At 40.4% G+C, this 27,227-nt stretch overlaps 1 protein-coding gene across 4 annotated transcripts in view; it reads right to left on the reverse strand.

Moving 5' to 3' along the window:
* Positions 1-7,480: 7,480 nt before the first annotated feature.
* Positions 7,481-27,227, reverse strand: part of SCUBE1 (signal peptide, CUB domain and EGF like domain containing 1) — a 218,111-nt gene continuing 198,364 nt past the window's right edge. For all 4 annotated transcript variants that reach the window (XM_056341038.1, XM_056341037.1, XM_056341036.1 and 1 more), the window contains 8 exons: positions 26,812-27,015; positions 25,199-25,360; positions 21,910-22,077; positions 20,861-21,022; positions 19,208-19,405; positions 16,602-16,754; positions 15,474-15,553; positions 7,481-14,302 (listed from right to left, as the gene is read on the reverse strand). In XM_056341038.1, coding sequence (XP_056197013.1) covers positions 14,150-14,302; positions 15,474-15,553; positions 16,602-16,754; positions 19,208-19,405; positions 20,861-21,022; positions 21,910-22,077; positions 25,199-25,360; positions 26,812-27,015 — 1,280 coding nt within the window. In that variant the 3' untranslated portion in view covers positions 7,481-14,149. The remainder of the gene's footprint in view (positions 14,303-15,473; positions 15,554-16,601; positions 16,755-19,207; positions 19,406-20,860; positions 21,023-21,909; positions 22,078-25,198; positions 25,361-26,811; positions 27,016-27,227) is intronic.

The following is a 27,227-nucleotide window of genomic DNA, read 5'->3' on the forward strand; positions in this document are numbered from 1 at the left end:
GGGGCGGGCGTTGAGGAGAGGGCGGTCGGTAGCGGGGCGCCGCGGGGAGGCTGCCGCTGCCTTCCAGTCAGCCCTGAGGAGAGGGGTCTGAGGGGGCTCTAAGTCTGCTGGGCAGGTGTGCGGTCTGCCTGCGCTTTGTTCTCCTGCCCTTAAGCTTTAATAAAGTCTCGGCATTCGTAGCACAGTGCTGGCCACAAGATTTTTGAGTTTCCCAGTGTTTTGTGATGAAGGAGCTTTTTGGGAAGGCCCCAGCCATAGCCTCTGAAATGGGTTACCGGTGGGGTGCAGGGCATAACAGGGGCTAACTGCTGGCCGCAGCCATGGGAAATGCTCTCTTCAAGGTGTGTGTGCAGAGGGAAAACTGGTACTGTGTATGGTGTCAAACAGACATTTTTTAAATTAAAGCTTTTTTTTTTTAATAACTTTTGGGAAGTGAATTTTTACAGGCCTGTTGTGGTTTAACCTCAGCTGGTAACTAGGCCCCACACAGCTGCTGGCTCCCCAGTAGGATGGGGGAGAGAACTGGAAAAGTGAGAAAACTCGTGGGCTGAGATAAAGACAGTTTAATAGGTAAAGCAGAAGCCGTGCACGAAAGCAAGGCAAAGCAAGGAATTCATCCACCACTTCCCACCAGCAGGCAGGTGTTCAGCCATCTCCAGGAAAGCCGGGCTCCGTCATGGGTAATGGTGACTTGGGAAGACAAACGCCATCACTGCAAATGTCCCCCCCTTCCTTCTTCCCCCAACTTTATACGCTGAGCATGACATCATATGGAATATGGAATGTCCCTTTGGGTCAGTTGGGGTCAGCTGTCCTGGCCGTGTCCCCTCCCAACCCCTTGGGCACCCCCAGCCTCCTGACTGGTGGGGTGAGGTGAGAGGCAGAAAAGGCCTTGGCTCTGTGTTTTAGCAGGAACTAAAACACCTCTGCATTATCAACATGGTTTTCATTACAAATCCAAAACATAGCCCCATACCAGCTACTATGAAGTAAATCAACTCTCTCCCAGCCAAAACCAGCACAAGGCCTCTCTTAAATATCTGTCAGTGTAAGAGGAAGGTGGCTTCCTAGTATTTTTCTTGTGTTGTTTAGAAGACATAAGAAAATCCATTCCTTCTTACGTTTTGTAGGGAATAACCTAAACCAGTTTAACCTGAGGCTTCGTAAACATTACTGGTAGCTTTGGTCTCGGCTTGGGTATAGCTATAAAGCTACCAGAGCGAAGCCAGGCATCTGGCACTGGCGGCTGCTTGGGGCGCAGCCAGGGCTTTGCTGTGCCTGCTGTTGTGCCTAGCCGAGAGCTGCTGCTGGGAATGCTGCGTTGCTCCCTCTGTGGATTGTCTGTTCCAGGGGCTTTCAAAACTGCTTTTCCTGCCAGCCTACCCTCAGTTCGAACCAGGACCTGACTTCAGTGCTGCTCCTGCTGGCAGCACGGCACTAGGCTAGGAGAAGTATCCTACAAAAGGTATGTTCTATAATAGGAATTTAGGGTCAGTAGCTGGTCAAGAGAGCCTCAGATTCATGCAGTGCAGTCAGTGGAGAATGAACATGACTGCCATGTTGAAGAAATATTGCTTTGCTCACTGCCCTGTCTTGTGTTGCTGGACTGGTGTCCTATGTAACTACCCAGAGCAGCAATCCTTCCCCACATAATCACAGAGTTATCGGAAGGAGGGTCTGCATATTAAAGAGCTGCAATAGCTTGGCCAGGCAAAGAGAGAGTAGAAAGAAATTAAAAACGATGCCTACGTGCTGTAATTATACATCACCATTCCGCAGATGAGGATCTAGCACAATCCTCAGGTTGGATATCTGAATAGTAAACGCAGGCAAATCTTCCTCTTTGCCTGAGACTGTCTGCCTCACCACATGCTGCGTTCCTGTACTGCCCCAGCATAAAGGCTTTACTAGGGTGTTGCCAAGGAGACCTACCTGGTTAAACAGCAGAAGATCAAAAACTAGTTGTATTTCTAGTGTTCCTTGACTGGGATCCCACCATGCTACTCAGAGTTTGAGGATGTTTTTGCTAATATTGTGGTTTGGAAAAAGAGGATGGCTGTGGTTGTGATCTTGCACTAGTATTATAAAATGCAGAGACTGGATCACTTGTGCCACCCTTCCCTTATTTCTGTCTCCTTGCCGTAGACTTAATACATGACGGCATGTTATATATGGACACAACCTGATACATTTCTACACAGCCTGTATCAAGTATAGCAATTTACATGACTTGTTTTTTAGCATAGATTTTGTTCACAAAATGTTGTCTCAAGCTGGGAGTGTTTATGACTGCTAATTTGAACTGGTTGGTTGTTTGCTTCTTTTTTGCCGGGTGTCTTTATAAAAATGAGAAAGTTCCCAGAAAATATATAATAATAATTCTGTAGTTCAGTCAAACTTTTTAATTGCCTAAAAAAAAGTGAATCTTTTTTTCCCTAGACAGGACAAGTAAGAAAAGTGGGATGTATTTTCATTTCTTTGTTCAGTAGAGCCACAGTGATCATGCCCTGTCCAGAGGCAAGGGGAACATTATCCTGCTCCAACATGAGATTTACATAATTCCTGTTCTCACCAAGTGCGGGCAGGTTCTTTCTCACTGCTTGTTTGCACTTTCACTTCACTTTGGGTAGGAGTTCTGGCCGCTGGCCAGCTGTCTGTGGTTCCAGGCTGTTTGGGTGAATTTGAGGGGCGGGCTACGCTGCTGCTGATAAACTCTGAGTAGTAATAAAACACAGTCAGAACCACTGGGGTTAAGAGTAGGTAAGATGCTGAGACACTGAAGTAACTGTAAGTAGGCTATTCCCTGGCTTTGTCCAACAGTTACCTAATGCGGTCTTACTCAACTGCTGTTCTTGGCAGCCTACCCCACTTTTTTGCTGGTTTTCCACAACAGGAGTAATTCCTTGAGCAGGGAGCGGAGTCCAGCACTCACCACTCTCCTGTCACTGCTTCAGCTGCCAGCTGCACATGAGGCTTTTGGGAGCCATCATTCCAGAGAGATACCACTGTCAGCCTCTCATTATGAAAGCAGGTATTTGTGGATAATCTTTGTAAAGAAAAAGTTACCGCAGTATATTATTCTGATGGTTTTCTTAGGAAGAGTGACTAGTTCACAGTGCCTAACAATGCAGTCCTTACTCAGGCAAAGTGCTTGTAAAATTTACTGGGTTACTTTACGTAGGTATTTGCAGAGAATGCAAAAAATTCTTAGCAAGCCTGATCTTACTAGCATTACCCCAGTCTGAAATAAGAGGATTTAGCTTTCAGGCACTATTTGTAGGGGGCCAACCCATGTAGCCGTTTTGCTTCTCTGTCACAGCAGTCTCAGTAACTTACCCACCACTAACCTCATTTAGTTCCTGCCCTGTAGCAGGAATTTATCATGAGGTAGCATGTGTGAAGCAGCATTTGCCCCCGACAAATACAGCTAGAGTTTTACAAAATTTTGTGAGTCTGGCAGTTTCTGGCTTTATTCCAAATGTTTATGGCTATCTGATCCCGATAGACCTGATGTGCATTCCCCACTACATTTTCCTGTTGTTTCACATTAGAACCTTCTGCTTTGGCAGCATGTCCTGGAGACCTTCTCCTGAAGAAAGGTAAGGAAGTGAGGGGCAGAAGAGACCCTTAACAGTAAAAAGGAGATGAGGGGACATATGTCTGGTACATTTTACAATAAATGCTCTAATACGTTATCAAAGAAACCATTTGTTTTCAAATAAATGACTTTTTCAACAGTAAAACTAGAACTTCTAAGCACGGAAAGCTGAGATGGGGGCTTTAGATGAGATGAACATAATTTTCTGTACTTTATCATAGCTGTAGCTGTGAGCCTAAAATATCATAGATGCTGTTACAAGAATGCAAAATGTATTCTGCATGAAAATATCAGTGATTGTGTGTAGCTTTTGCTTACCTGCTTTTGTGGAGAGGTATATTTTTGGGCAGGTACTGCATCCCCCAAACTACGAGAATCCCCAAAACAGCACTGACTGTGTTTTGCACTCACCTGTCAAGGAACTTGTGCAGAGGCAATGACATCAACCAGCTGTGAGGCTTTGAGCCTGATGAGCCCTGATGAGCCATGTAAGACTCAGATAGCTGTGGGGTCATCAGCTCAGAGCTTTGAACTGCAGTGATGTCCTGGCATGTGGCTGCATACAAATGTTGCACGTACAGCTGTAGAACAGATTTCTTCATAAGCCGTGGCTAGAAGCTGAACCACTGACAGAAGGAGGAGAGAAAAATAAAGCACTGAATTTAGTTAAATCTGCAACACCCGTCAACTGGAGTTCATCAAGGCCCTTGTATGAAGCCATACACTGGCTACCCTGTGACAGTGGGGCTGCACTATCCTGCTATGTGGCTGGATGGGCACCTGAGTGAGGAGGGAAACCCATGTTTTGACCTTGGGACGGGTGCTCATGTGAACATGGAGTTTAGAAAATGCCCTGGAGAAAAAAAGCCATGGAAGGCAGCTTGCAAGTGGGTGAATGATATTAGCAGGCTGGACTCAGTCTTTGGCCTAAAAGTCTGACAAGAGATCAGTGTCTTAAGGATAATAAGCCAAACACATTGTCTGGCACAAACAATACTTTTACTCATGGCATCCCCCAAGAAATATATTTACTGCATTTATATTATGCACTGACATAACACACTCACTGACAAGTGCAGGTGTTCTAATTTCAGACAGTCTCTCACTGCTCATGCTGTACTGGGGTGAGGGAGGCTGCACTCATACCGGGGGTACAATATGAAAAAACAGCTTGCCATACAGCTCCAAGGATCTTCACCTCATGTCACGTCCGTGTAGGCAACCCAACATGCTTCCCTTAGCCCCAAGGCACCCTACTGCACCTCCACAACTGGTGCCACAGTTTTTCACAAGCTGCTTGGGTGCCTTCAGAAAGGCAGATCCCTGTTCTCACCTTTCCTGTGCCTTCAGGCATACATAGCATGTCATCTAATATATTACTTTTATAAAAATATGACCATTACTTAGGAGTACTGTTGTACACACAATACAAGTGAATTGGAGGTGATGTTATTCTGCACGTTAAGAAGAGCTGTTGGAGCACAGCATATCTCACACTGTGCATCAGGAGGCACATAGTAGAGGTGACAACTGGTATGTGTGTCATGATCATGCTGGAGTGGCTCGGGTTGCTGACAGGCCAGGTGCCCAGCATCCATCTCCTTGAGCAGTGATGGGGCTCTATAGAGCTAGGCAGTGATGGATCTCCTCAAATGATCATAAAAAAATCTGTGGCTGGTAGTAATGCTGACTCCTAAATACATACCATATTGGATAAAATGCAGAGATGGGCACTTACATATTTCTCTTGATTTATGTTTTAAAATTAGAAACATTTTGTAGCAAAACTAGTCTGTGGCTATCTAGAGGAAGCATCTGTGTTTATGTTACCTGCTGAGACACATGATAGAAGGAAATTTGTTGGGGCACAAGGCAGCAACAGCAGCAGCCAGAGGCATACAGGGGCAGAAGAAATTAGACTGCAGCTGTGCTAACTTCTTGAGCTACAGGAGTTCAAGAAAGCGCACCTGGGGTAGGGTAATGCCTCCTCAAAATGCTCTGGGAATGATGTCTGGTTTGCAACTTACATAAAAATTCAGAGAAATGTTGCCAGCAGCTCACAGATGACTACCCATTTAGACATTATTTTTTAAAGGCAAAAATAGCCATTTTTTATGACTGTACAAGACAGATCCCTTCTGTGACACCAGGAGTCAGCCAGTGTTGATGGTTGAACAAAGGGAAGAATAAATCTACGCCCAATCTGCCTTCACTTACCTGCTGGGTCAGACTGGCATGCTGTTCATCAGGCCATTATGTCTTGTGAGCTTGTTGGGAAGCCATGGAAAATCTAAAATGAGAACGGACCCCTCTGCGATTCTCACCAAGCACTCCCTATTTCAGTAAACTCGAATCTTGTACTCAAACGCACATTGTCATGCCTGCTGAACTTTCAGTGGCTTTTGCCCTTGTACACAGATACTTCATTACCAGTAATTAATTGCTTTGAATGACCTTTAGGAACTTTTGAGTTCAGCTTTTCTGTCTTTGATAGGAGCTGACTTATCCTGGTACTCCTTTAAAGCTCTGAAACTATAAAAGACAACTGAGCAACATCTCACATGGCACGTCTGTAGTCGGAGAAAAGTGACGCTGTACCTTCTTGGAGTGTAATGAGGATAACTGCCTGTATTACCAAAGTGGATTGCTACCAGCTGAAAAAGGCAGTAATTGATTTTTTGCAGCCAGTCAGAATTTAGCCGTCTCTCTCTTTATGCCTGACAAACCTGTCAGTGACACCAATAGTCATCAGTCATACTGATAGTATTTGCCCTGTTTACAACACATATAAAATCACAGAGCGTACTGTCATTTGACAAATGCTTTCTATTAACAAGATAAACTGCTGACATGAGAGTATCTGCAGAAAACCACGCACTGTGCTGGTACATGAGGTCTCCTGCCAGTTCTGCAGTAGGTGGCCACTATGGTGTTAACAATGCTCCACAGGCTGAGCTCATCTCCTAACAAGCACTGCTGAGTGGCAAACCCGTTACCAGGTGTTAACAGCTGAATTAATAACATCTGTGCCTTTTGTCTGGTCTAGCGTGCTGTGTGCCCTTAGTGACAGCTTGTACTTCTTGCACTGCAAAGGAGGATTTAAATCAGATCTAACTGGCCTATTGAGGTCACTACGGATAGGCTATTTTCTGTCAGTCTGTCATCATTCATTTTCATCATTACCAGCATCAGGAGTTTCACTTGGGCTGGTGATAATACAGATTCTACTTGCTTTACAATCTTGGACTGCAAAAGCGTCTGTCATAAAATTCAGCAGCAAGGAGGGCCTTTCTACAGTGTATTTATACAGTATATAGAGGCCTAGAGGGGGAAAGGATGCTTTTGGTCTTTCTTTAAATCATCGTTTTGGGTGCAAGTGGAGTTTCCTGTCAACCTATTCCTCAGCAGGACAAGCAGCAGGTGAGTTTGGAAGTCACTGGTCTTGGCAGCTTGCAGTGGGAATAACCCATCAGGCCACCAGTGGAAGAGAGCTTCCTTCCTCTTTCTTCGAGGCTGCTACTCAATAGAGGGGTGTTTGAAAGGGCACCTGCATGAGCCATACATAGTAATATCAGAGTAATTTTTAGAACTGGTTAAAGGTTCTGGAGGGATGTTGGTGATGTGGCACCTTCCTGTGGCCAGGATTTCTTCTTGCTCTGAAAAGCTCTCCTTGAAGTCTGCTTGGAAGGAACTTAACTCAGTGTCTTAGCACTCACAAACTCCAGTTTTTCAATGAGAAAGTTATTTATTGCCTGAAGATGAAGATTAGACCAAAATACATAAATGCTATCAAACCCCAGAGGTTCTCTTCTGATTCCTGTCTACATTACACTGGTGTGTGGAGCTTTTTCCATGTACAAAAATAAATGGCAGGCAGGGGTATCCATTCCATTTTACGTTTATTATGAAAGTGATTTTAACAAAAGTTTTATTACATGCTTCATTTTGAGCTTTGACACAGGAATCAAAGCTATTAATATACAGAGGCAAAAGAAATGTATTTCCTTATAAGGTACATTTACAACAACATTTTCTACTACAAATCTGACAGTATTGTTAAAATATTGGTAAAGCTTAGACCACTGTATTTTATTTTCTAAGTATCAAATTTTGTACAGTTATTCACTATCTTTGCTCTAAACTATCATGGTACATTTCATATGGAAATAGCTGTTTGTACATAATTTACAACGGTAATAAAGCTTAGAAGTCCCAGCAGCATCTACAAGGGTTCAAAATGTCACTCTTGCCCAGTGGTTTATATGGAGAAAATTGGTACAGAAACCAGTATTACACTCCAGGTATTTCCCCCTGAAATCAAGTCTACCAGAAATTCCTGCTTAACAGATGATGGACATGATCATAGTGAACTTCATTCAGGTGAAACTACCACTGACCTCAGTAGCAGTTTTGCCTAAAAAAGGCTCTATGATCCCATCCAATATAAGGTTTTATCACTTCCACTGCCACCTCGGAGCACAGAGATCCCATACCTTTCCTTGTCTTTATACTATATTTGGGCTTAATGTTTTGAATTCCCATTTATGTCTGTGTTTTGTGCTGTTTCTTATCCTAACAACTGAAGAAGAACTAGCGCTAACTTTAAAATACATACTCTTTATACGATATGAAAATGGTAAGCACTTCAGAATGACACTTGGTAGTCAATTCTGTGAAAATTCGCAGGTTAAATTGCCCCAGAAAACTACTCCTATAGAAGTAACAGGAACAGTAATCTGGAAGGATGAATCAGACTACCGACTACATCCACCACAGTCTCCTGAAGTACATTTTTAATCAGTGTGTTGAATATCTGCTGCTGTCAATGCAAATTAATGGCCTTTCTAAGGTATAAAACATAGAAAATGATATTTACAAAATAATTTTAATTAAAAAAGTAACAAAACCTAAAAAAGATATTTTCCACAATCATTAAAATAAAGTTTAATTAAGCAAAGCCACTTTTTCTAGATATTGAGGAATTCAGCTAAAATTGAATTGCAATTGTTTGTATATCTTTAAACTTGTTATCTCCGCTTTCTGAATACAGATGGTTTAAATTATTACATCTAAAGGTACTTCTGTACATTTTACTCTTGTATATTACATATTAATTTTATAGGTTAAAAGCTTAGTGATGAAACAGAATAAATAAATGAAATAACAAACTGGAATTGTATATATTCAGATACTTGGATAACAGTTTTTTGACATTACGAGTTTATTTCCCAGTCTTTCTATTCAAACGAAAAATGTTACATAAAACATGAGACTTCTCTCTGAATCCAAGTCTCACATTGAGGAATAAGTTCATATTACCTTACAGAAATTTCCCTTCGTCCATAAATTCTTACGGGAGACAAAAGTCTTCCCCGCCCCCCCCCCCCCAAGTGCTTACAATAGTGTCTCGTCCTAGAAAACTATTTCTTTGAAGTCAAAGCATGAGAATCTATAGAACTTCTCCAGTTTTTACTATTTCTGTTGATCAGTGGTTTTAAACTATGAAAAAAATGCAACTACTTGAACTCGTGACACAGGTACAAGTAAATTTGCCTGTGTTGCTCATTCCCATCATTACAACAGGGAAAGTCCAGACCCCTGAGGTGGCTGAGAAATTTGCCACTGGATTCAGTTGTTGAAGATTTCACTCCAGCTTCTTTTTTATGAGCACTCAAAGGTATTAGAGTCCAGACACGGGAACTGTCACAGAGCAGTTAGGTTTTGCTGGCAATGACCAGTCAGCAGATCCTGTATAAGACTCATACCACTACTTGGGCGCCTGAAGTTCATAACTTGTTATCTGCAAGATTAAAACTGGGTTGTTCATAGATAAGACTGACCTGAGAAATTTGAATCTGTTGGGCACACTTACAAAGGGGCAATGGGTGTGGTGTGACTTTCCTCATTGAATGTTTAATGTGTGTAAGCATGTTCCTTGTCCGTGTGGCATCAGCCTGGTGCTCTCCTTACAGAGAGAAGACTACAGGTGAGCTGTGTTCTTTCAAAACTGGCTGACAAGTCAGAATGTGGACTCTCTGAAAACTCTACAACTAAGCCTGTATTTATTTAAGCTAGTCTAAAAGTAAACTCAAACTAAACTAAACCTAGCTTACTATGTAAGCTAGTTTTAAGTAAGCTTGCTTACTTTTAAGTAAGCTTACCCTAGTATGAAGCTCATGTGTAGAAAAGATCAGCCTAAATCTTTAGTGATTGTAACCCACTGTGGTTTAACTTTATTCTATGAGGAAGGTACAATGAGGAAATAAACTTCTTTTCAGAAGTTGGTCTTTAGGTAAAAATCTAATGTATGTTGGAGGAAGGAAGGCAGGGCAAGAAAATGGGCTGAAAGACTTCAGCGGCTTTAAATCCAGTTGTGGTGAGCTAAATCCTCAGGCAGAATAAATCTTGCTATTGCAGGCAAGACGCAGGTGGCAATCTGTCAAACAGTGAATCTGGATGCTTCCTGTACTCTCAAGAGGCAACTTGCCCACAGAAATCACTAACAAGCACTTTCACGGCAGGACCTAGGGCTTGGTTAGCAACTCCTGATGGCTGCAGTCTCCTGGACTGCAGCAGGTATGCAGGTGGTGATTTGGTGGCACATGAGAATGTTTAGGGATGATTCACCACCACCTCGCTAAAAATAAGTGCAGTATTTAAAGCAGGAGGAGAGACTTAAAATGGTAAGTGCTACAGGTGCAGCTTTTAAGCATACAGGCATTTCCAAATTGAAAACAAAAAGCTCAGTCTGTGACGTGGAATTGGGCAATCACAATGGACACTTCTTCATCCTTCCTGTAGTAACACACAAACACATTGTTGCACCTATCCTGCATACAATGTGTAGTTCTGTAAGAACAGATACAGGGCTGTATTTACTGAATATGTTTAAATGCAGTATTTCATGTTTAGGGTAAAAGCCAAAATTTTATATTCTGCAATGTATTGATTAATTTCATGAAGCTGGTTATCTTAAAGGCTGCCATATTTCTCCTTGTATAGTTTTTGATTCCCAAATGTGTCTAGGTCTTCTCCATAGAAAACAACATTCCTTCTTGGTGTACTGTTACTGTAGTAGCAATATGCTGTCTGGCTTCTGACAATGCAGACATCCTACACCTACATTAACAAATGAAGAGCTGAGCTCCCCTTCTGTTTGGTGACCGCCAGTTTCTGTAATATAAATCTGGTATTAAAGTCAAAGAATTTTAAACTTTCAGAGCTGATGTAAAAATTCAGTGCTGTTGTACAAATCAGATGAAATCAGTTCAGACAGTCCTACGTACCCCCTGTGATTACTTATTTCATTAGAAATTTGCTCACCCAAGGGTATTTCTGTGCAGAGCCACAAACATTCAAACCTGTTTTTCTAAATGTATCACATATGAAACCCCTATATACGCAGAAGCATTTCACTGTATACTTTTGAAGGCCAAATTACTTACTTTCTTTCACTGCTTTCAGCAACACAAAGTCTGCATTTGCTACAGAAGTCCCCAGTTCCCTGCCCTGACTGTGGAGTCCATGGCCTGACCTGGCTCCAGGGAATATGAGCAAACACACACTCTCAGGTTGTGTCAGGATGAACTAGACAAAACCCTGTTTTTGTCTAATGTGGTTGTAAGTCAGGGTGAGTGGTACCAAAGCTAACCGCAGCTAGTCCCCCCCATGTTCACACCTCTACCAAGGTCCACTAACAGTGGCCGTAACTGGGACATGTCCCTCTTGCAGTCGCTATCTGGCACTGGATTCCCTGTCTAGCTAAGAACTTGGAAAATGTTACAGTGCTTCCAGTGCTTTCAGGACTTGTAAGGCTATCGCTTTTAGCCCTGTTCCAGAGAGGAAATTTGTCCTGCTAGGCACCAGTATCATATGGTGGTATTACGTCCAAACCTGTGGGTTGTGAAGCAAAAAATTTTAGCAAGGATTTTACTAAACTGACTAAACAATGTAAGGTTCCAAAGTTCTCACTAGAAGTTTGAAGTAGTAAAGATGACTGTAAATCCTTCAGCAAACAAGGAAGTTATTTTTCTCCATATCTTTCATATCCTTTCCTTCATATTTTTTAGTTGAATGGCTGCAATCCTGACCCATTCTAATAATTCTGAATAACCTATCAGACGTTGAAATACTGTTTGGCTGAAGTAGTTTTTTAGCTATGCACTTACACATAATCAAGTACCTAAATAGAGTTTTGCTTTTTTAAGATTTACTTTTTTTTCTACAAATAACTCCTGTTAAAGAAAAAAATACATGTAACCTTTTTTTTTTTCATTCCAGGCATGACTGAATGTAGTACTGATGAGATCTTCTCCTTCAAATATCCACCTTTAGTAGCCCATGATGACTATTTAAAAATTTTTTCAACATCCTCACAAAAAGTTAGGTTTAACAGCCTTTAACAAAGAACTTTTACGGAGATGTTACATTTTGAAATGAGGGTTTATATATAAATATATATATATTAAAGAGAAAGCTTGTAAAAAACCTAAGATCCACAAGTGAAAAGAATGAGATGTTAGACCCTAAGCTGAAACTGTTCAGGCATAGAAAGAAAAAAAAAATATACTCTTCAAAAGAAAAGGAAACAAGACAAGCAAAATTACAAGATGGCCAAGTAGAAAAACTCAGCAGAATACTTAAGGTGTCTCTTGGAAATCGAATATTCATCCACTTGTAGCCAACAGAAACCAACTTTGTAAATTTAAACAGTAGTTGCTCACAGAGAAAAAAAAAATGTAAGAAGTTAACCATAACCACCTTTAATGTACGTCTTTGACAGCATCCAAGGGTATGTTAAACTACAGGGTAGATATGCAAAAAAAAATACGCAGTGAAGCAAAACTATGTTAGTCTTTCTGAAAGGATGCTGGTGTGATGGTTAATTTCTCCATGTAATAAACTTGTAGGATCAAAAGGGAAAATTATATACAAGAGGAAGGGACTTAAAAGTAAAGAGGCTGAAATACTAATTAAAAAAGCGCTACTCTCTCATTGAAATTAGCTCCTTTGCCAGGAAACAGCAGGAAACAAAGGATTTATCATCACCTTAACCCACCAGTACCTGTCACTCTGTGAAGAAAGCCTGAGCATGATGCTAATGCTCTCCTGCAGACCATACAGTCCCCGGGGCTGATGGGCACTGCGGTTACAAATTTGTGATGAAAGGGAGCACCAGGTCTCTGCAGACAGCAGGGCCTGCCCTCCAACTCATCTGCCAAACTGTGTCCCATTCACCCCCTCATCCCTAGTAGAGTCTGGGCCTGTGATACAGGTATGTTCTCAGCCTTTTAGAAGCAGCAGGTCCAACGGAAGTTATTCCTTGGTAAGCTCCTCTCACATGTGCCATCCTCAGGGGTAACTGTTAGTCTGCATGTGGGGGGTGCTCACAAAAGAGGCAATAGCTGACCCTTTACTGGACAGCAGCTGCTTCTTAACAGACACTGTTTTTTCCTGGAACAATGTATGCTGAAAGAGATTGTCCTAGAGTAAACCATCATCCAGTATTATAAAACTCCAAAAGGCTTTAGTTTGGTGTTAATGGAAGTGACAAGCACTTGGAGAAGTCATTTAATCATCTAAGCAAAGTTACGAATACATATGAGTAAACAGGGTGTGTGGGAATAAAGATTTAAGCATGAATAATATTTACAGTAACTACAGATAACATTACTAATGTACCCACAAATAGAAGTATATATTTATATATTTATATATTGTACTTAATTAGATGCTCTATTAACAGAAAGAAATACTACTAGTGTTGTTGGTGTTCATTTCTCACCTACCCCATCGTAAATGCCTTCAAAGGGACCAACTGGTATATGGAAATCCAGAGCTAAACCTGTTTCAATGAAGTAACTGACAGTGGCAAACCTCTGAAGAAGTTTAGAAGAGGACAGATAAAAACATCAGGACATGAGGGCATGGGACTTCATCTCATGTAATTAATAAAACAAAATTATACATCTGTTTCTTTTTTTGTTTCCTTTGTTCTTTTTTTCCCCTTTTGTTTTCTACTTGTACAGAGGTTCCACTAAGCCACAAATGAGAAATAACAAAATTTAGATTGTTTTGTTTTCTTCTAACAATTCAAATATAAACTTCAAGTGCAATTCAAAATCCAAATATTATTTATACTACATACTTCTTTCTACAACAGAACTTATTTGCAGGTAGTTTAATCAGATTTGAATAGATTCCTTCTTTGCTTTGATGAAAGTTACTATTGATGAAAAATAAAAAGCTAGAAAGAATATTTTCTACATAATGTAATTTCAAATGGAAAGTGAAGATGTACTAGTGCAGACACAAATTTGGATCTTCGACTAGATGCACTCAGGTCAAGGATGCACAATTTTTTTTTGTAGTAAAAATCCCACTCAGAACATTGGCTGTTAACAATTATAAAACATTATAGGTATTCTTCAATATACAATTGAAAACAAAAGACTGCAAAAAAGAGCCTTCAAATTAGCAAATGTTTCTACTATGGAGGAAAGACAGTATTTGTCAGGAATGCAAAGTAACCAGAAATTGAATACCACTAGACTATTTGTATGGTCGTAGAAATCTGGAAACTTTTGATCGCAGTAGCTTTATAAATGATCTTGGAAACATCTCTTTTGATTCTTGTGCTGTGTACTTGAAATAGTTTTGTGGGTGTGCCAATACATCAAAGAGAGCTTTAATCAGTTTCTTGTCCTATGGGAGACAACATATGTATTAGATAAAAATAGGGTTTGGATTTGGCCTGCACAGCTTTCAACATTAATGAACAACAATCAGGTTTTTTTTGCAAAACTTGATTCTGGGTAAAGCAGTAAAGGAAGTACTCCTTGTTGCTGTGGAGTTACATACTGATGAATCTTTCTACTGTGCCGGATGTTTTATTACAATTAGCGTTCCTGGGAGGACCTGAACTGAGAGGGAGGTAGCTGGTTAAACTGCAAACCGGCTGCAAAGTTAGGCAAACTGCAAAAGTTTGCAAAGTTTGCAAAGTTTGCAAAGTTTGCAAACTGCCCTTCCAGCCTGTCCACACTGTTGTCCAGGGCTTTCCCTTCAAAAGCAAGAGAAGAGGCTGCTCTTCAGTGATGCTGAGCTTTTTAAGGACCTTCCGCTGTACCGTCCTAAGTCTTGATTCAGAGCCTCAGCTGAGCCTGTGCCTGATCGTATACACTGCAGCTGAGACCTGAGCAACCTCAAAGCTCTAGCAAGAGAATACTGGCAGTGCTGGGGCAGGGATGGCCAGGGGAGCTGGCTGTCAATCAGCTCCTCTCCTTCCAAGCTGTACATTTACATGGCTCAGTTTTGCCTTCTGAACAGGCTTTTTAAAGTTTTAATTAATTAGTTGTTACAGGTGGCAGCCCAGCAGCCTTGCTCCACAATTCTCTCCAATGTGTTGCTTGTGTCTTTGGAAAACCATTTCATGGACAGCTCGCAATGCTACATTATCATTATGTCTTGTTGAGGCAGGACAGTGATTTAGGTAAACACATTTTTTAATGCACAGGAAATTCTAACTTAATGACTCACTTAAACACATGCCAGACTGAGGCTGAAGAAGGCTTAGCAGTAAGAACAATAAGTTCTTCATTCTTGGTTGACGAATTTTTCCAACATACAATCATGTTAGCAAACATTTCATTTAGTTCCTGCTTCAGCAAAGGATGCATCCACGTGCTCAGCCCAGCTGAGCCACTGATTTTGTGCTGCTCCCAATACCAACATAAACCTCAGAAGACAGAGAATTTAATTGGGGGTCACACCTGAGGTTTAAATATTATGGCCCTATCAGGGTAATAAGAACTATCTTGGGAAAATATTTAGTAAAAGAAATTCTTAGTTAGCCTTCGATAAAGCAGATTTTTCTTACCTTCAGAATTTCTTGATGATTTTCTGATGCATATAATCGTCCATCTCGAACAATGTCTTCTATGAGTTGTTGGTAATCCTCTGAAAAGTGAAGAACAGTTAAGTGACTGTTTGTGCCACCCTTTGGGAGCATAATAACCAGGCCTTATCTAGACCTCCTCTTTAAGAAAGCTGAGAAATTTCGTATCCAGTTAATTATTTGGTGTCCCTCAAGCTGCTGTAATCTAATCTAGTCACATGAAAATTCTGTACTGCTTTAGAACAGTAATTTTGAAATATCTGTATAAATACTAACCTAGCCCCAGAAAATCACACCCTCCAGCTAATAATGCTTTTATTATCTGTGTTCTAGAGAATAAGAAACAGGACCAGGGATATGAAATAACTGTCAAAAGTTATATGTGAAGTCAGCAGCACAGCCAGGAACAGGTGGTCATTTTCTGTCCTGAGAACAACTGCCATTTTGATTCCAGAATGACCTGCTTAATACAGATTTTCTCATCGCTCACAAAATTGCACTGCTTGTTGGAAAAGAGGTGAACTAACAGCTGCCAAAAGCATCACAGAGGTCTTTGTTTTGTTAAAACAGAAATCATCCCAAAGTTCAAAACACACTTAAATGCATAACTTATTTGACAAGCCAGACTGTTTTAAAATGTGCATTTATGCAAGTGGCTCCTGAAAGGAAATTTCTTTTTGCATCATTGTTTTTCTCTGTTGAACTTGAGATTTTATTCATTTATTCAATTATCAAAATTGTGTGGGTTACCAGTAGGACTTGTTGAAGGGGCTTCCTAAGATACACAGCAATTAATGGTATTCTCATTATGCATATGACAAATGCCCATTAAAAGGAGACACATTGAATTCAGTGGGATAAGGATTAAGTTTAAAGAATTCTGTGTAACTTTCTGTCCATCCTTAAAGTATTAGAAAAAGTAATAAAAATAAAACTAGGTATTGTTTCAGTCTTTGCAACTGGTTTTAAAGTAACTCATTGGACTAAAAATGAGTTACATCATGTTTTTCTTCATTCCTCTCTCCTTGTAATCAGTGCAAGAGAGTTTCTAAAGGACAATTTTCTGTAATTCACATGTAACACAAAAATGGCAAACAATCCCGTGCTCACCATCGTAAGTCACATAGGGGACCTGAAATCCTTTGCCACTGTTTCCTTCATTTGACTTGAACTGAATCCAGAGTTTCCTTGATCTTGAGGTAAATGCAATAGGTCTCTCATAAGTCTGACATGTTTCATATGTAGTAATTGAAGTAGGAGAAGCTAGAAAGAAGGTTAAAGAAATGTTCTTCATGAAATAACTTTTTGCACCCTTCCTGATCTAGAGGTCAGAAATGTCAAATTGATGAGATACTTCTCAGCTGTCGTATTCCTGAGAGCAGAAGTTTTCTGTGATAGAAGGGAGGTAGTCTTCATCTGTCTATAAGGAGAAGCAAGTTTTTCCACAAAGGTAATGGGAACTCCTCTGTCCCTCAGCAAGAAGTTTAAGTAGACAGCGAAGTGCCAGAGATAATTTTTGACATTTATAGAGTTACTACCAATAATACTTATTTTGTGTACTACTGTAGCATTGAATTCCAGAGTTTCCATACGCTGGGCCCAGACAGGTAAGAGTAAGTCAGCTGCACCCCAGGCAGATGTGGTAACCAGCCCCTCACATTCCCAGTTTGGGGAGCAAGAAACCAGTTCTTAGATTGTAATAGCGTGGTGCAGTGGTTCTGACCAAAAGACCATTGCACACTGAGGAGTTAGTGCTCCAGAACAGTTAACCTGGGTACGGCCATGCCTGCGCTGCATGTCTGGCGTGGCCTTCAGGCACACAGATGCCCTGGCTGCAGGGTAACCTCAGCCCGCTCGCTCTAACAAGAGGAACATGCATGCAGCTCCCACTTGACTTGATACTGGTGATTACGCTACTGCATGACCTTGCCTTTATCTAAAAGTACAATAAGAAGTGCTCATGAGAACACTGTTTCTGTTTGACTGTAGAAATGATAAATACAGTTGTTTCCTTGTAAGAAAATCCTGTAATAGCTCAAATGACTGAAAAGGCAAAATCTCTTCTGTGGACAGGGTCTGCTCAGCATGCTGCGCGTGGATCAGAGGCCTGTTCAATGCTACACCACCTGTCATTCCCACCATCTAAAGGGATGTAAGATTATCTGTGCTATTATCTCCTTACAATCACATCTCTAATAAATAGCATTTTAAATGATACCTTACAGAGTCTCAGTGCCTTTCTTACTGGCATGATAATGGACCAGCACCTCCCAGTGCAAAACACCTGGTTATAGGTTTGAAAAGAAAATGTCATTTATCTGTTGTGAAACAGAGCTGGGAGCCAGAAAGGCCCCCATTTTCCCCTAACATAAGGAACAGGTGGAGAGTGCAGTATGTCTTCAAATCATTATGAATGTATCACAAGGCTCCTCTAAGCTGAAATGAATTGCGAACAAAAGGAAAAAATATCTTCTTACCTAGTTACAAAAGCCCACTCTATAGCCACAGGCTAATTAGGGAAAGTAACAAGTGTAACCTAAAATCTGACCTTGCTAGGGCTGATTCAACTTTCACCAATGTCAGCAAAAACAGACGTGTATTGAACGGGATTTGGATTCTTGAAGTGCAAAAAAGTGGACATCACTGTGACTCTACCACTGCCATTAGTTTTTTCCACAGTAAACGCTAGCAGCTGACCATACATGAACTATGATAAATATCCATAAGATCTACTCTTATGATGCCAAACATGCAGTGATCACAAAGCATGACTCTGAAAAACTGCCCTCATTTTCCAGTGGTGGTGTTGGTGTTGTTTTGGTACTGTTCTTGATACTGAAGTGGAAGTCAAACTTCTCCCTGATGTGTCTGACTTTACTCACTGTTGGAACCACAGTTTGGGATTTGAAGGACAACTGATTTGTTTTGCTACAGTAAGTGCTTTGCTTTTTATAAAAAGATCTGGACAGATATAATGTCCTTGCATCTTTAGTGAGCAGGTTTCTTCTTCTGATATCTTGAGATGTTAACAGAAGCCCTCAAGGATAAGAAGGAAATTTGTTTTAGCAAATAAAAGACACTGTTTTAGCGAGCAGAAGATGCTGTTTTAAACAAAGCTCCATATAAACAATTGCCTTTCAGGTCTGGTGCTTCTTGGAGATTTAGCAACAGATCACCAGCACCTGGATGCCTACATGGGACTGAAGAAGGAGTGCTTCTCATTGGTGTCTTAACGTCAACAACTTCATAATAAAAGATAAAATGCACCCCCACTCCACATAAAATTGGCAAAACGTCATATTTCTTGAGAGTGCCAGGTGTACCAACCTGTGTCACTGCCCAGATTTAGCAGTAACTGCAAAGTACATACACTTGCAAAGGACAGGTGAGAGCACAATCGGTACAGGGGACAGGAGACAGCTCTCCCAGTCTAACTTAGCACAGCTTTGTGACTTCTAGAGCAGCAGTGATGTATCCCATATAATTGGGCCAGACAGAAGCCCATTAACTGCTTTGAAATTCGGCCAAGACACTTGAATAATTAATATCACTCTGTTAATTGTTATTGGTGCAGTGTTCTGTTTTAACTTGCTGTGCCAGTTCATTCAACAATCGTTCTAGAAACACTGGATAGATGAAGACAGTTTCCCTTCAAGATGAACTCTCCACTTGATCAGTTTGCAACAGAGTTCTGTAACCTGTGTCTGGCAACTTACCACTTTTTCTCATTACTAAAACATCACCGCATTCATCTTCAATTGGGAGAAATATCTCAGGTACTACGATGAGTATTCTCCTCTTTGGAGGTGGATTTATATTCCAAATGCATTCAACATTAGCTGGGTAGTCTCCAGGATAGTTGGGCGATTCAATGTAGCCAGTATAATCCCCAAGTTCTCCTCCACAGTGCTGGTCTGTGGAGATACGTAAATTATCATTTGTGTTAGCTGATTAGCTAATTTGAGGTGTTTTTCTAGATCTGTCAAAAGCAAGTCTAAACTCCTTCTTGTGGCTTTAGAAATGCATGCACGCTCCAGCTGCCTCTCTGTTTAGCATGGAAAGTCTTTAAAGGAATACTTGATCTTCAGGGCTGCTCCAACCAATTTGCAAAACCTTAATCTCCGGTGCATAAACTGATTCAATGCTTCATTCAGGCTGCTTGAACGTTTGATTAAGAAACAAACACAGGCCAGTAAACATGATCCCACTATGGAGGTTCTCACACAGTGGTTACTACTGAGATCACACAGACACACAGAAAGTATTCTCGTTTAAATTCACTTGCTTTTTAACCTGATGTAGCTGAACGAGTGCAATGATCCTGGTAGCCAACCTTGTCTTAATTACAGATCTTCCTTGCTTTATCTTAGATTAAAGAAGGTAATAAAAGAATCTCCACTGACAGATCAGTTTTACTTTCTGAGTTTTCAAAACTCCTACTGAATTTGCCACAGAAGCCTGATTCAGTAAGTTACTTCAGCTCGATCTCTGCAGGCCTACTCACCCACATAGAATTAGATATATGTTTAAATATTTTGCTTCACCCAAGCCTCAAAGGTTATGCAAGGTCAGAAACCAGCTTGAAAATGGGAAGTATCTAAGACAGCAAAGTGACAAGGACGGTTTTATTTTATAGGGGAATTACCAATCATCTTCAAATTCCATACAAATATCTAATTTACTCAAATTACATTAGAAATTATGAAGGTCCTCAAAGACACATCACACATCATCAGAATAAAATCTTATAACAGACTTGCACAGGAATAGTTAGTTTAGATGACATCACCTAATTATTTAGAGACATTTTCTTAAATTAGCATGGTAGAGATGAAAAAAAAATTGCTTGCCTAAAAGAATCAGTCATTCACAAAAGATCAAATGAAATTACACTGGAATCCTTGGGGATATTTAAAATGGTAATTGAAGATAGGAGGCTGAGTACTGCAAAAAAGCCTAGGAGAAGATTTTACTGTCAAGAGTGATTACTTGGCAATTGCAGTATGCATGACCGTATCTCCTAGTACTTTATAATTATTATAAAATGGCAGTTACTCTGATAGAAGATATTGTGCTCTACAGAGACACAGAGGAATATGCATCACTGCAAGACAGCTTACAGGATCTGGGAAACCTAACGCTCTGTATTTTTAACTTGTAGCTGGCACTCTGCCATCAAAACTAAACCAATCATATGCATTGAGTGGTACTTTTCCAGGCTTTTTTCTCATTGTTTTCCCAATTTTTACTACTTCCTCTGACAGTAGATATATGAAATCCCGAAGTCCAGCCTGACAGATGGAACCTTCAAGCTGCAGTTCAGATCCAAAGATACACTTCATCTCACAACTACTATAAATACAACTTACTTTTGCAGTGTGTAACATTAGTGGAGCCATCAAAATCAGTACTTGTATTCCCAGGGCAGGTGATGCAGTAGTTTTGACCAAACTCAGGCTGGTATGTTCCCACAGGGCATCGGATACATCTGTGTGTTGTGGAGTTGTAGTAGTGTCCAGGAGAGCAATGAACTGTAAGGTATGAAGGGTATTATTTTCAGAAAGTAGCAATTTTGAGTGCAGAGAGAACTTTTCTCTACCCGGGACATACTTCATGATCCCCATTCTGCAATATACTTTTCAGGCCATAAAAGGCAAAAAAGACACCAGCTCCCTGTATTTCCCATTACAAAGGACCTTGTAACTAGAATTATGTTCCAAAGACTAGAGCTAAATCCTTGTGAACTAGTAACACACGCTACGTATGTCTCTCACTGTACTTAACACAGTGGTTTCCAGTGAGTTTGAAATAAATGGGAGGTGATACGTATCTACCTCAACAATAAAAATGCCTTTCACAATAGCAGGAGAGATGTTTCTGACTGTGTCTGTTTGCCAGGGCCAGCACATCATTCCAATAACTAAACCAAAATGCATTTGGGCAGATTCCTTCTTCAGCATTTGCACTGGAGGTTGACATTATGGAACATGCAACGTGTTGCATGCTTACAGTGTCTGCCTAGCTCATTAATAATCAATCCTTCATATAATTTCTTTAGTGTTTAGTTTTTCTAATTTGGTAAATAAAAATATACAGGATGTGAAGGCTAAAGGATTGTCTAATGCAAGTTTGACTTATTTCTTCTGATGATTTTTTTGAATTGGCTGATTCACTTAGCAGTTACACCACTGATTCTCTACCTGCCTGTGGTAAATTTGTAAAGCCTGTTCAGTTTCTGCAACCTCAGGAGATCCTTCCTCGTTTATAGATTTCCCGACCATTTAATTTAACCACATGCCATGTCTCTACATGCTGTGACTGTGTTTGTTTTGGAGCCTTTCAAACCCCTTGGTATTGAAGATTACAAACAAAAGGGCAAGCAGCAGGATTACGAGTTGTGAAAAGATTTAAAATTCACCTTTGGTTTCACAATCTTGAAAGGAAACAGCACCTTCATACTTGGTCACAAGCCCACCGCCACATGGAAAGCAGAGGGTCCTTCCTGGTTCAGGCTGGTATGTACCAAGAGGACAGACTTTGCAAGGTTTAAAACCATCTGAAGAATAGTGCCCAGGAGAACACTGCCCTAGAAATTTAAAATGATCATCTGTATTAGTGAGCCGACTTTTCTGGACAAGGACTAAACCCCACTAGTTGTTAGCAATGCCAATGCTTCCTTTAACATAAACATGTGACATCAAGATAGCTGAAGAGCAAATTCTAATCTTACCTGCTGATTTTACGCTGTTCCTGTAAACTGCTTCCTAAAAAAAACCAGCAGCAAATACAACCAGCTTCTTAATAAGCTCTTTGTTACCAATGTTTCTGTTTGTTTTTAGCAAGGGCTCTATTAAGATGCTGTTAGAACACTTTGTACTTTCACCAAGACTTTCATCTGAGAATTTCAAAACACTTTGTAGGAAAAACTGTAACTTTGCACCATATCTATGAAGCAAGTAATTGGGTTTTTTTGTATCTCCATTTTTTAGATATGAAAGCAGTAGACCATGGGATTCACCAGACTGGATGGGACCAGTCCAGTACCCGGTCTCTGAGACAGCTGACACCAGCAACTTCCCAGGTAGCTGTGAAAACTAGTGCTTGTCAGAAGCTCTTCTACCAGAAAATGATGATTTGTGTAAAGCAAAGCGCTTTGTGAATGAGTCTACTGACAGATTCAAGGTAGTTTCCAAACTTGCTCCCCAGGCAATTTCTGATAGGTGTTTGTTTGGTCTTGGTTCTTGCTAGCTTGAGTACTTTACTCCTTAACAAACTGCCTGAGAATCAGGATGTCAAGTTTTTCAAGATTATGGCATTAATGCAGATCTTCACACCACCCCAGCCTGGGAGACCAGCACTTCGAGATGGAAGGTGTTCCCTGAGGTTGCCTAATTCCCACACTTAGTAATTTAGCTTCCCTGAGAACTGAACAGCAGGCAGAAACAACTAACTTGAAATCCTGAAAGCTTTGAGAGCTCTAGGTGGGGCTGGGGTCTCTTAAGAACCCTGACATTTGCTGGGAAATGTTTGGGGCATCCAATATCTTGGCACTTAGGATGAACTAGAGCTCCTGTGTGAAAGCAACGTTCAAGTTCTGCCCTCAAAAAAGTCAAACCCCTATCGACACCTGTGGAACCAGGATCTCTGAGATTCAGTTGTGCTTCCATCCCACCTGGCTGGAATATGACTGTACAAGCTGGCTGTTGTGACACAGACCTCTGAGCAATATTAGGATATTACTGATTTGAAGACAACTCTGCTATTGTTTTTGTGGCAAAACTGATCCACCTGGTCTGGTCCAGTTGGTCACTGGACTTCAGCATGAAGGCAGTTAATGAGGAGTGGATTTGGATCTGGATTTTAGTATGAAAATCAAGTACTTGTGAAGCATGGCTTACAGTCATCCTTTTAAAGAAGAGGTACAGTTGGGTTTTAATACTGCTAAATACCTGATGCTTTCAACACTAATACGTTTCAGTCCTCACCTGTATATAAGAAGAAGCAAACTTGCTCCCTTCTTGCCTTCTGTGTTGAAATTGCTAACAAAACAGATCTGAGGCAATTTCCCTGAGAAATTCCCCAAACGACTAGGTTTTCTAATTGTGTTTTGGCCTTGTACCTACATGGATCACATGTAAAATAAGTATCACAGCATGTTATTCACTTGCAGCTACAACAGAGTTCTACACAATAGGCACTTAAAATCTCCTATGTAGTTGTTGTAGGTGCCTCACCTGTAGGGGTGAGGATTTCAGTCATGGCTTATTTGTTACTACACAGGCATTACTGCTCCAGAAGTTATGATGCAAAAATAATATTGATTACATACAGGTGTTAAGCACATTTCTAACAAAATCTGTCTTCATCAAAACACACTGTTTCATCACATATGCCGACACATTTTACAAAGACATACTGATTTTGATAAAATCTTTGACAGGGAAGTTTATGAAGTCCAAAACATATTCTCTCTTGCCACTTTCAGAGAAAGAGAAAAGGGGAGACTGTTGGGATCTGACAACAAACATTTTGAGACACATCCACTCCGCAAAAATAATCAGAATGCTTTCTTTTTAGTGTTGTGCAGAGGAATAATTCAAATGCAAGCTTGAAACAAAAGTCTTTCTCCTGTAGCTGTTGTGCTGCTTTGGTCAGTATGCTATAGTCAACCTTTATAAACTCAGATTTTATTTTGATAATCTATTCTTGTTGGATTTTGGATAAATACAAATCAACATAACAAAGATGCACAGGCATTTTGAGAATTTTCCCGTGATAGATCCTTTATACAGTAAATCGGCAAAATCTACCATATGTTTGGATTGGAGATACTAGAGTTATTTTTTATTCAGTGGATGGGGAAAAAGAAGCAGTTTCTTAAGTGACATTCATTGTGTGTTCATTCTAGATATCCCTGAAGAAAGCATTAATGTAAATTACATGAATGAGTTTTAAAGTTAGAACTTGCATAGCAGATAGGACATACTTCTTTCAAAGTCAAATAATGTACCTGCTATAAACTATATTTCGCTCATCTGTAATGAAGCGAGATAAATAATGAACAGTTGTGTCTTAAAACCTTATCTCAATCAGGTTACACATCACAGCTCTTTTCTGAAACCAGGTATTATCATCATTATAATCTAATTTATATATCATCAAGTTGAATCAGAAGATGCTACACCACTTGCCAAAAGCTACAGTGAATTCAAGCAGCCTTGAAACTTGCAGTCATTAGCTCTGAGTCCAGGTTACAGATCCCTGCAGCAGAACTATCTCAAAATTATGATTGCTGCTGTTTAGACCAGGTAAACCGCACCTCATGCAAAACATTACATCAGCGGGTTCATTAGACTCACCAATACCAGTCCGAAGTAATCCATCCCTTTGGCTCACAACATACCTGATGAGTCCTTACAAGTCAAGGTATGACCAGATTCCATACCTGACTTGAAGCGCAGTGCTTTGCTTGGCTTGCTCATTTCCATACCATGACTCACATTGCTGTAGCAGGTCCCATCTTCTTGTCAGCAATGTCAGTGGATGGAACAAGCCAAAACATTTTGTGTATTGCTTGTAAGCGCATAGAGATTTCTTCTGTTACCTTTACAAGACAGAAGCGTGGAAGGCTCTCCCCTCTTTTAGCCTCCATGCCTCACAGGCTGTGTGGCCACACTTAATCCTTTTTATAATCAAATTAAACTTGCCTCCACATTCTGACACATTCCGGGCGCCTGCTACTCCCTGTCCATCGTTACTTGGGCAAGGCTCACAGGTAAGTTGACCTTCTGTGTCTTGGTATGTTCCTGGTGAGCAAGGAACGCACTGATTATGTTCTCCGCTATAAAAGGTGCCCGTGCTGCAGGTAACTGAGAAAAGAAAAGGGGAATCTACATAAGGACTTTCATTTTGATCACATTATTTGCCTTTATATCAAACATTTAGAGAAGATGGATCTCTTTGGGCCCAGTATTATAGTGGCAGATGTTTTGCATATGTTAGTCCAGGATCCCCAGCCAATGTAAACAGGCCCATCTCCACTGTGGTCTAGGTCAATTCACATCAGAGCCAGGTCCTTCTATTGTTTAAGCTATTAAAGGCATTGTACTGCGCTGAAGTGTCTATCAGACATACACTGTTAATAAAGCTGATGCAGTCTTAAAACATTATATTGCAGTTTAATTAGAACAGTGGTGCATAACCTATCGGAAGTGATGTGAATTTTTAGTTTACATTCGGTGCATTTACGTGTTGGTTTTATAGCAGACAACTACAAAAAGTCTGTCTCCTGAGATCAGTTCTAGAGATTTCTCTGAGAGCAGTGTACCCCATGTAATATTGTATGTCTCTTGATACTCAAATATCCCAACTGGAAGGTGTTTTCAATACTGGTATGAATACGTATGCTCTTCTTGCTGCAACAGCGCGCATAACTGCATTAAACGTTTTTCTCTGCTGTATATAAGTAGTTAAAATGCATGGGTTTCTAGACACTAATAGCAACAGTCTTTCAATACAATTTCTGAATCACTGTTCTTACATGATGAAAACCACCTCTGAAACAACTCACTAGAGGCACTTATCAGATCTGCACTTAACTATTTCTTTTTGCTTGTAAATCACTTGGTGTCTAAAAGAAGCTGTAAAAATAGATACTCTGATTTTGAAAAGATGACTCCGAGTGATTAGAAAGCTTGCAGTGCTAAGAACTGCCATAATTTTGTGCTAGCATCTTTTTTTTTGTGTGATATTTTTGTGCTAGCATTTTTTTGTGCTAGCATTTGCCCCTAGTAAAGCACTGGAGCCTGGGAAAAGGCTTAAAGAAATTAGGTATTTTGCATAAAGATAAAATAGATTTCTGTATATTCTTTTTTTTTATTGGGCCTCTTGAATATTAAATACAAGTATATCCATGGGTCATGGATTATTTGGTGGTGAGAATGAGAGAGGCAATATAAAACTAAATACACAGCACCTAGGCAAACACCATAGTATGGCTTTACAGAATTGTAATTATGTTTTCATAAGATGCTGGGAGCAACTGGGAACTAATTGCCAACATTGCCTTGTGGCAGGCCTTGATACATACCAGCTGACGGCATGGGAATGTATGTATACATATGCTTCTGTTCTCCTGCAATCATTTAATGAACTCCCTTTGAAGTCTTTTAAACCATCAGTGGTCCATACACATACGCCAAGTAATATTGATCTAAATCACCTGTTATCTCATAGATTTCCTCCCTGGCTCACTAGGGAGAAGTTAATTTTGGATCGCTTGTTTTGGGGGACATGGCTGAACAGAGTTGTTGGGACTTACCGCATTTTCCATCCTGCAGCACTTGCCCTGTACTGCAAGCTTCGTGCCCTTCAGTAGCTTTAGCTGGCTTCTGAGCCACTTCATATTCTGTCCCAGAAAACTGAATGTAAAATTGCTGTTTATTAATAGATTTCCTCAATGTTTTGATTGCAGTTTGCAGCTTCTGCTCCATCCTTTTCCGAACACAGTCAATGTTACAGGTGTCTAGATGGGAAATGATAACAAAACTAGAAGCAATTGAGATTCATGTTTAAAAAGAGGTGCTTAGCCTGCATCACACTACACCTCTGTTTGCTTCACTGTCTTCACATAAATTGTAGAAGCAGCTCACTGTATTCAAAATCAGGCCTTTTAAAGGGACAAGACAATACACTGAGGACCATCAAACTGAGTTTCACAGCCTGTAAGTGCACACT

This window comes from Falco biarmicus, chromosome 5 (assembly GCF_023638135.1).
Source record: "Falco biarmicus isolate bFalBia1 chromosome 5, bFalBia1.pri, whole genome shotgun sequence".
Classification (NCBI taxonomy): domain Eukaryota; kingdom Metazoa; phylum Chordata; class Aves; order Falconiformes; family Falconidae; genus Falco; species Falco biarmicus.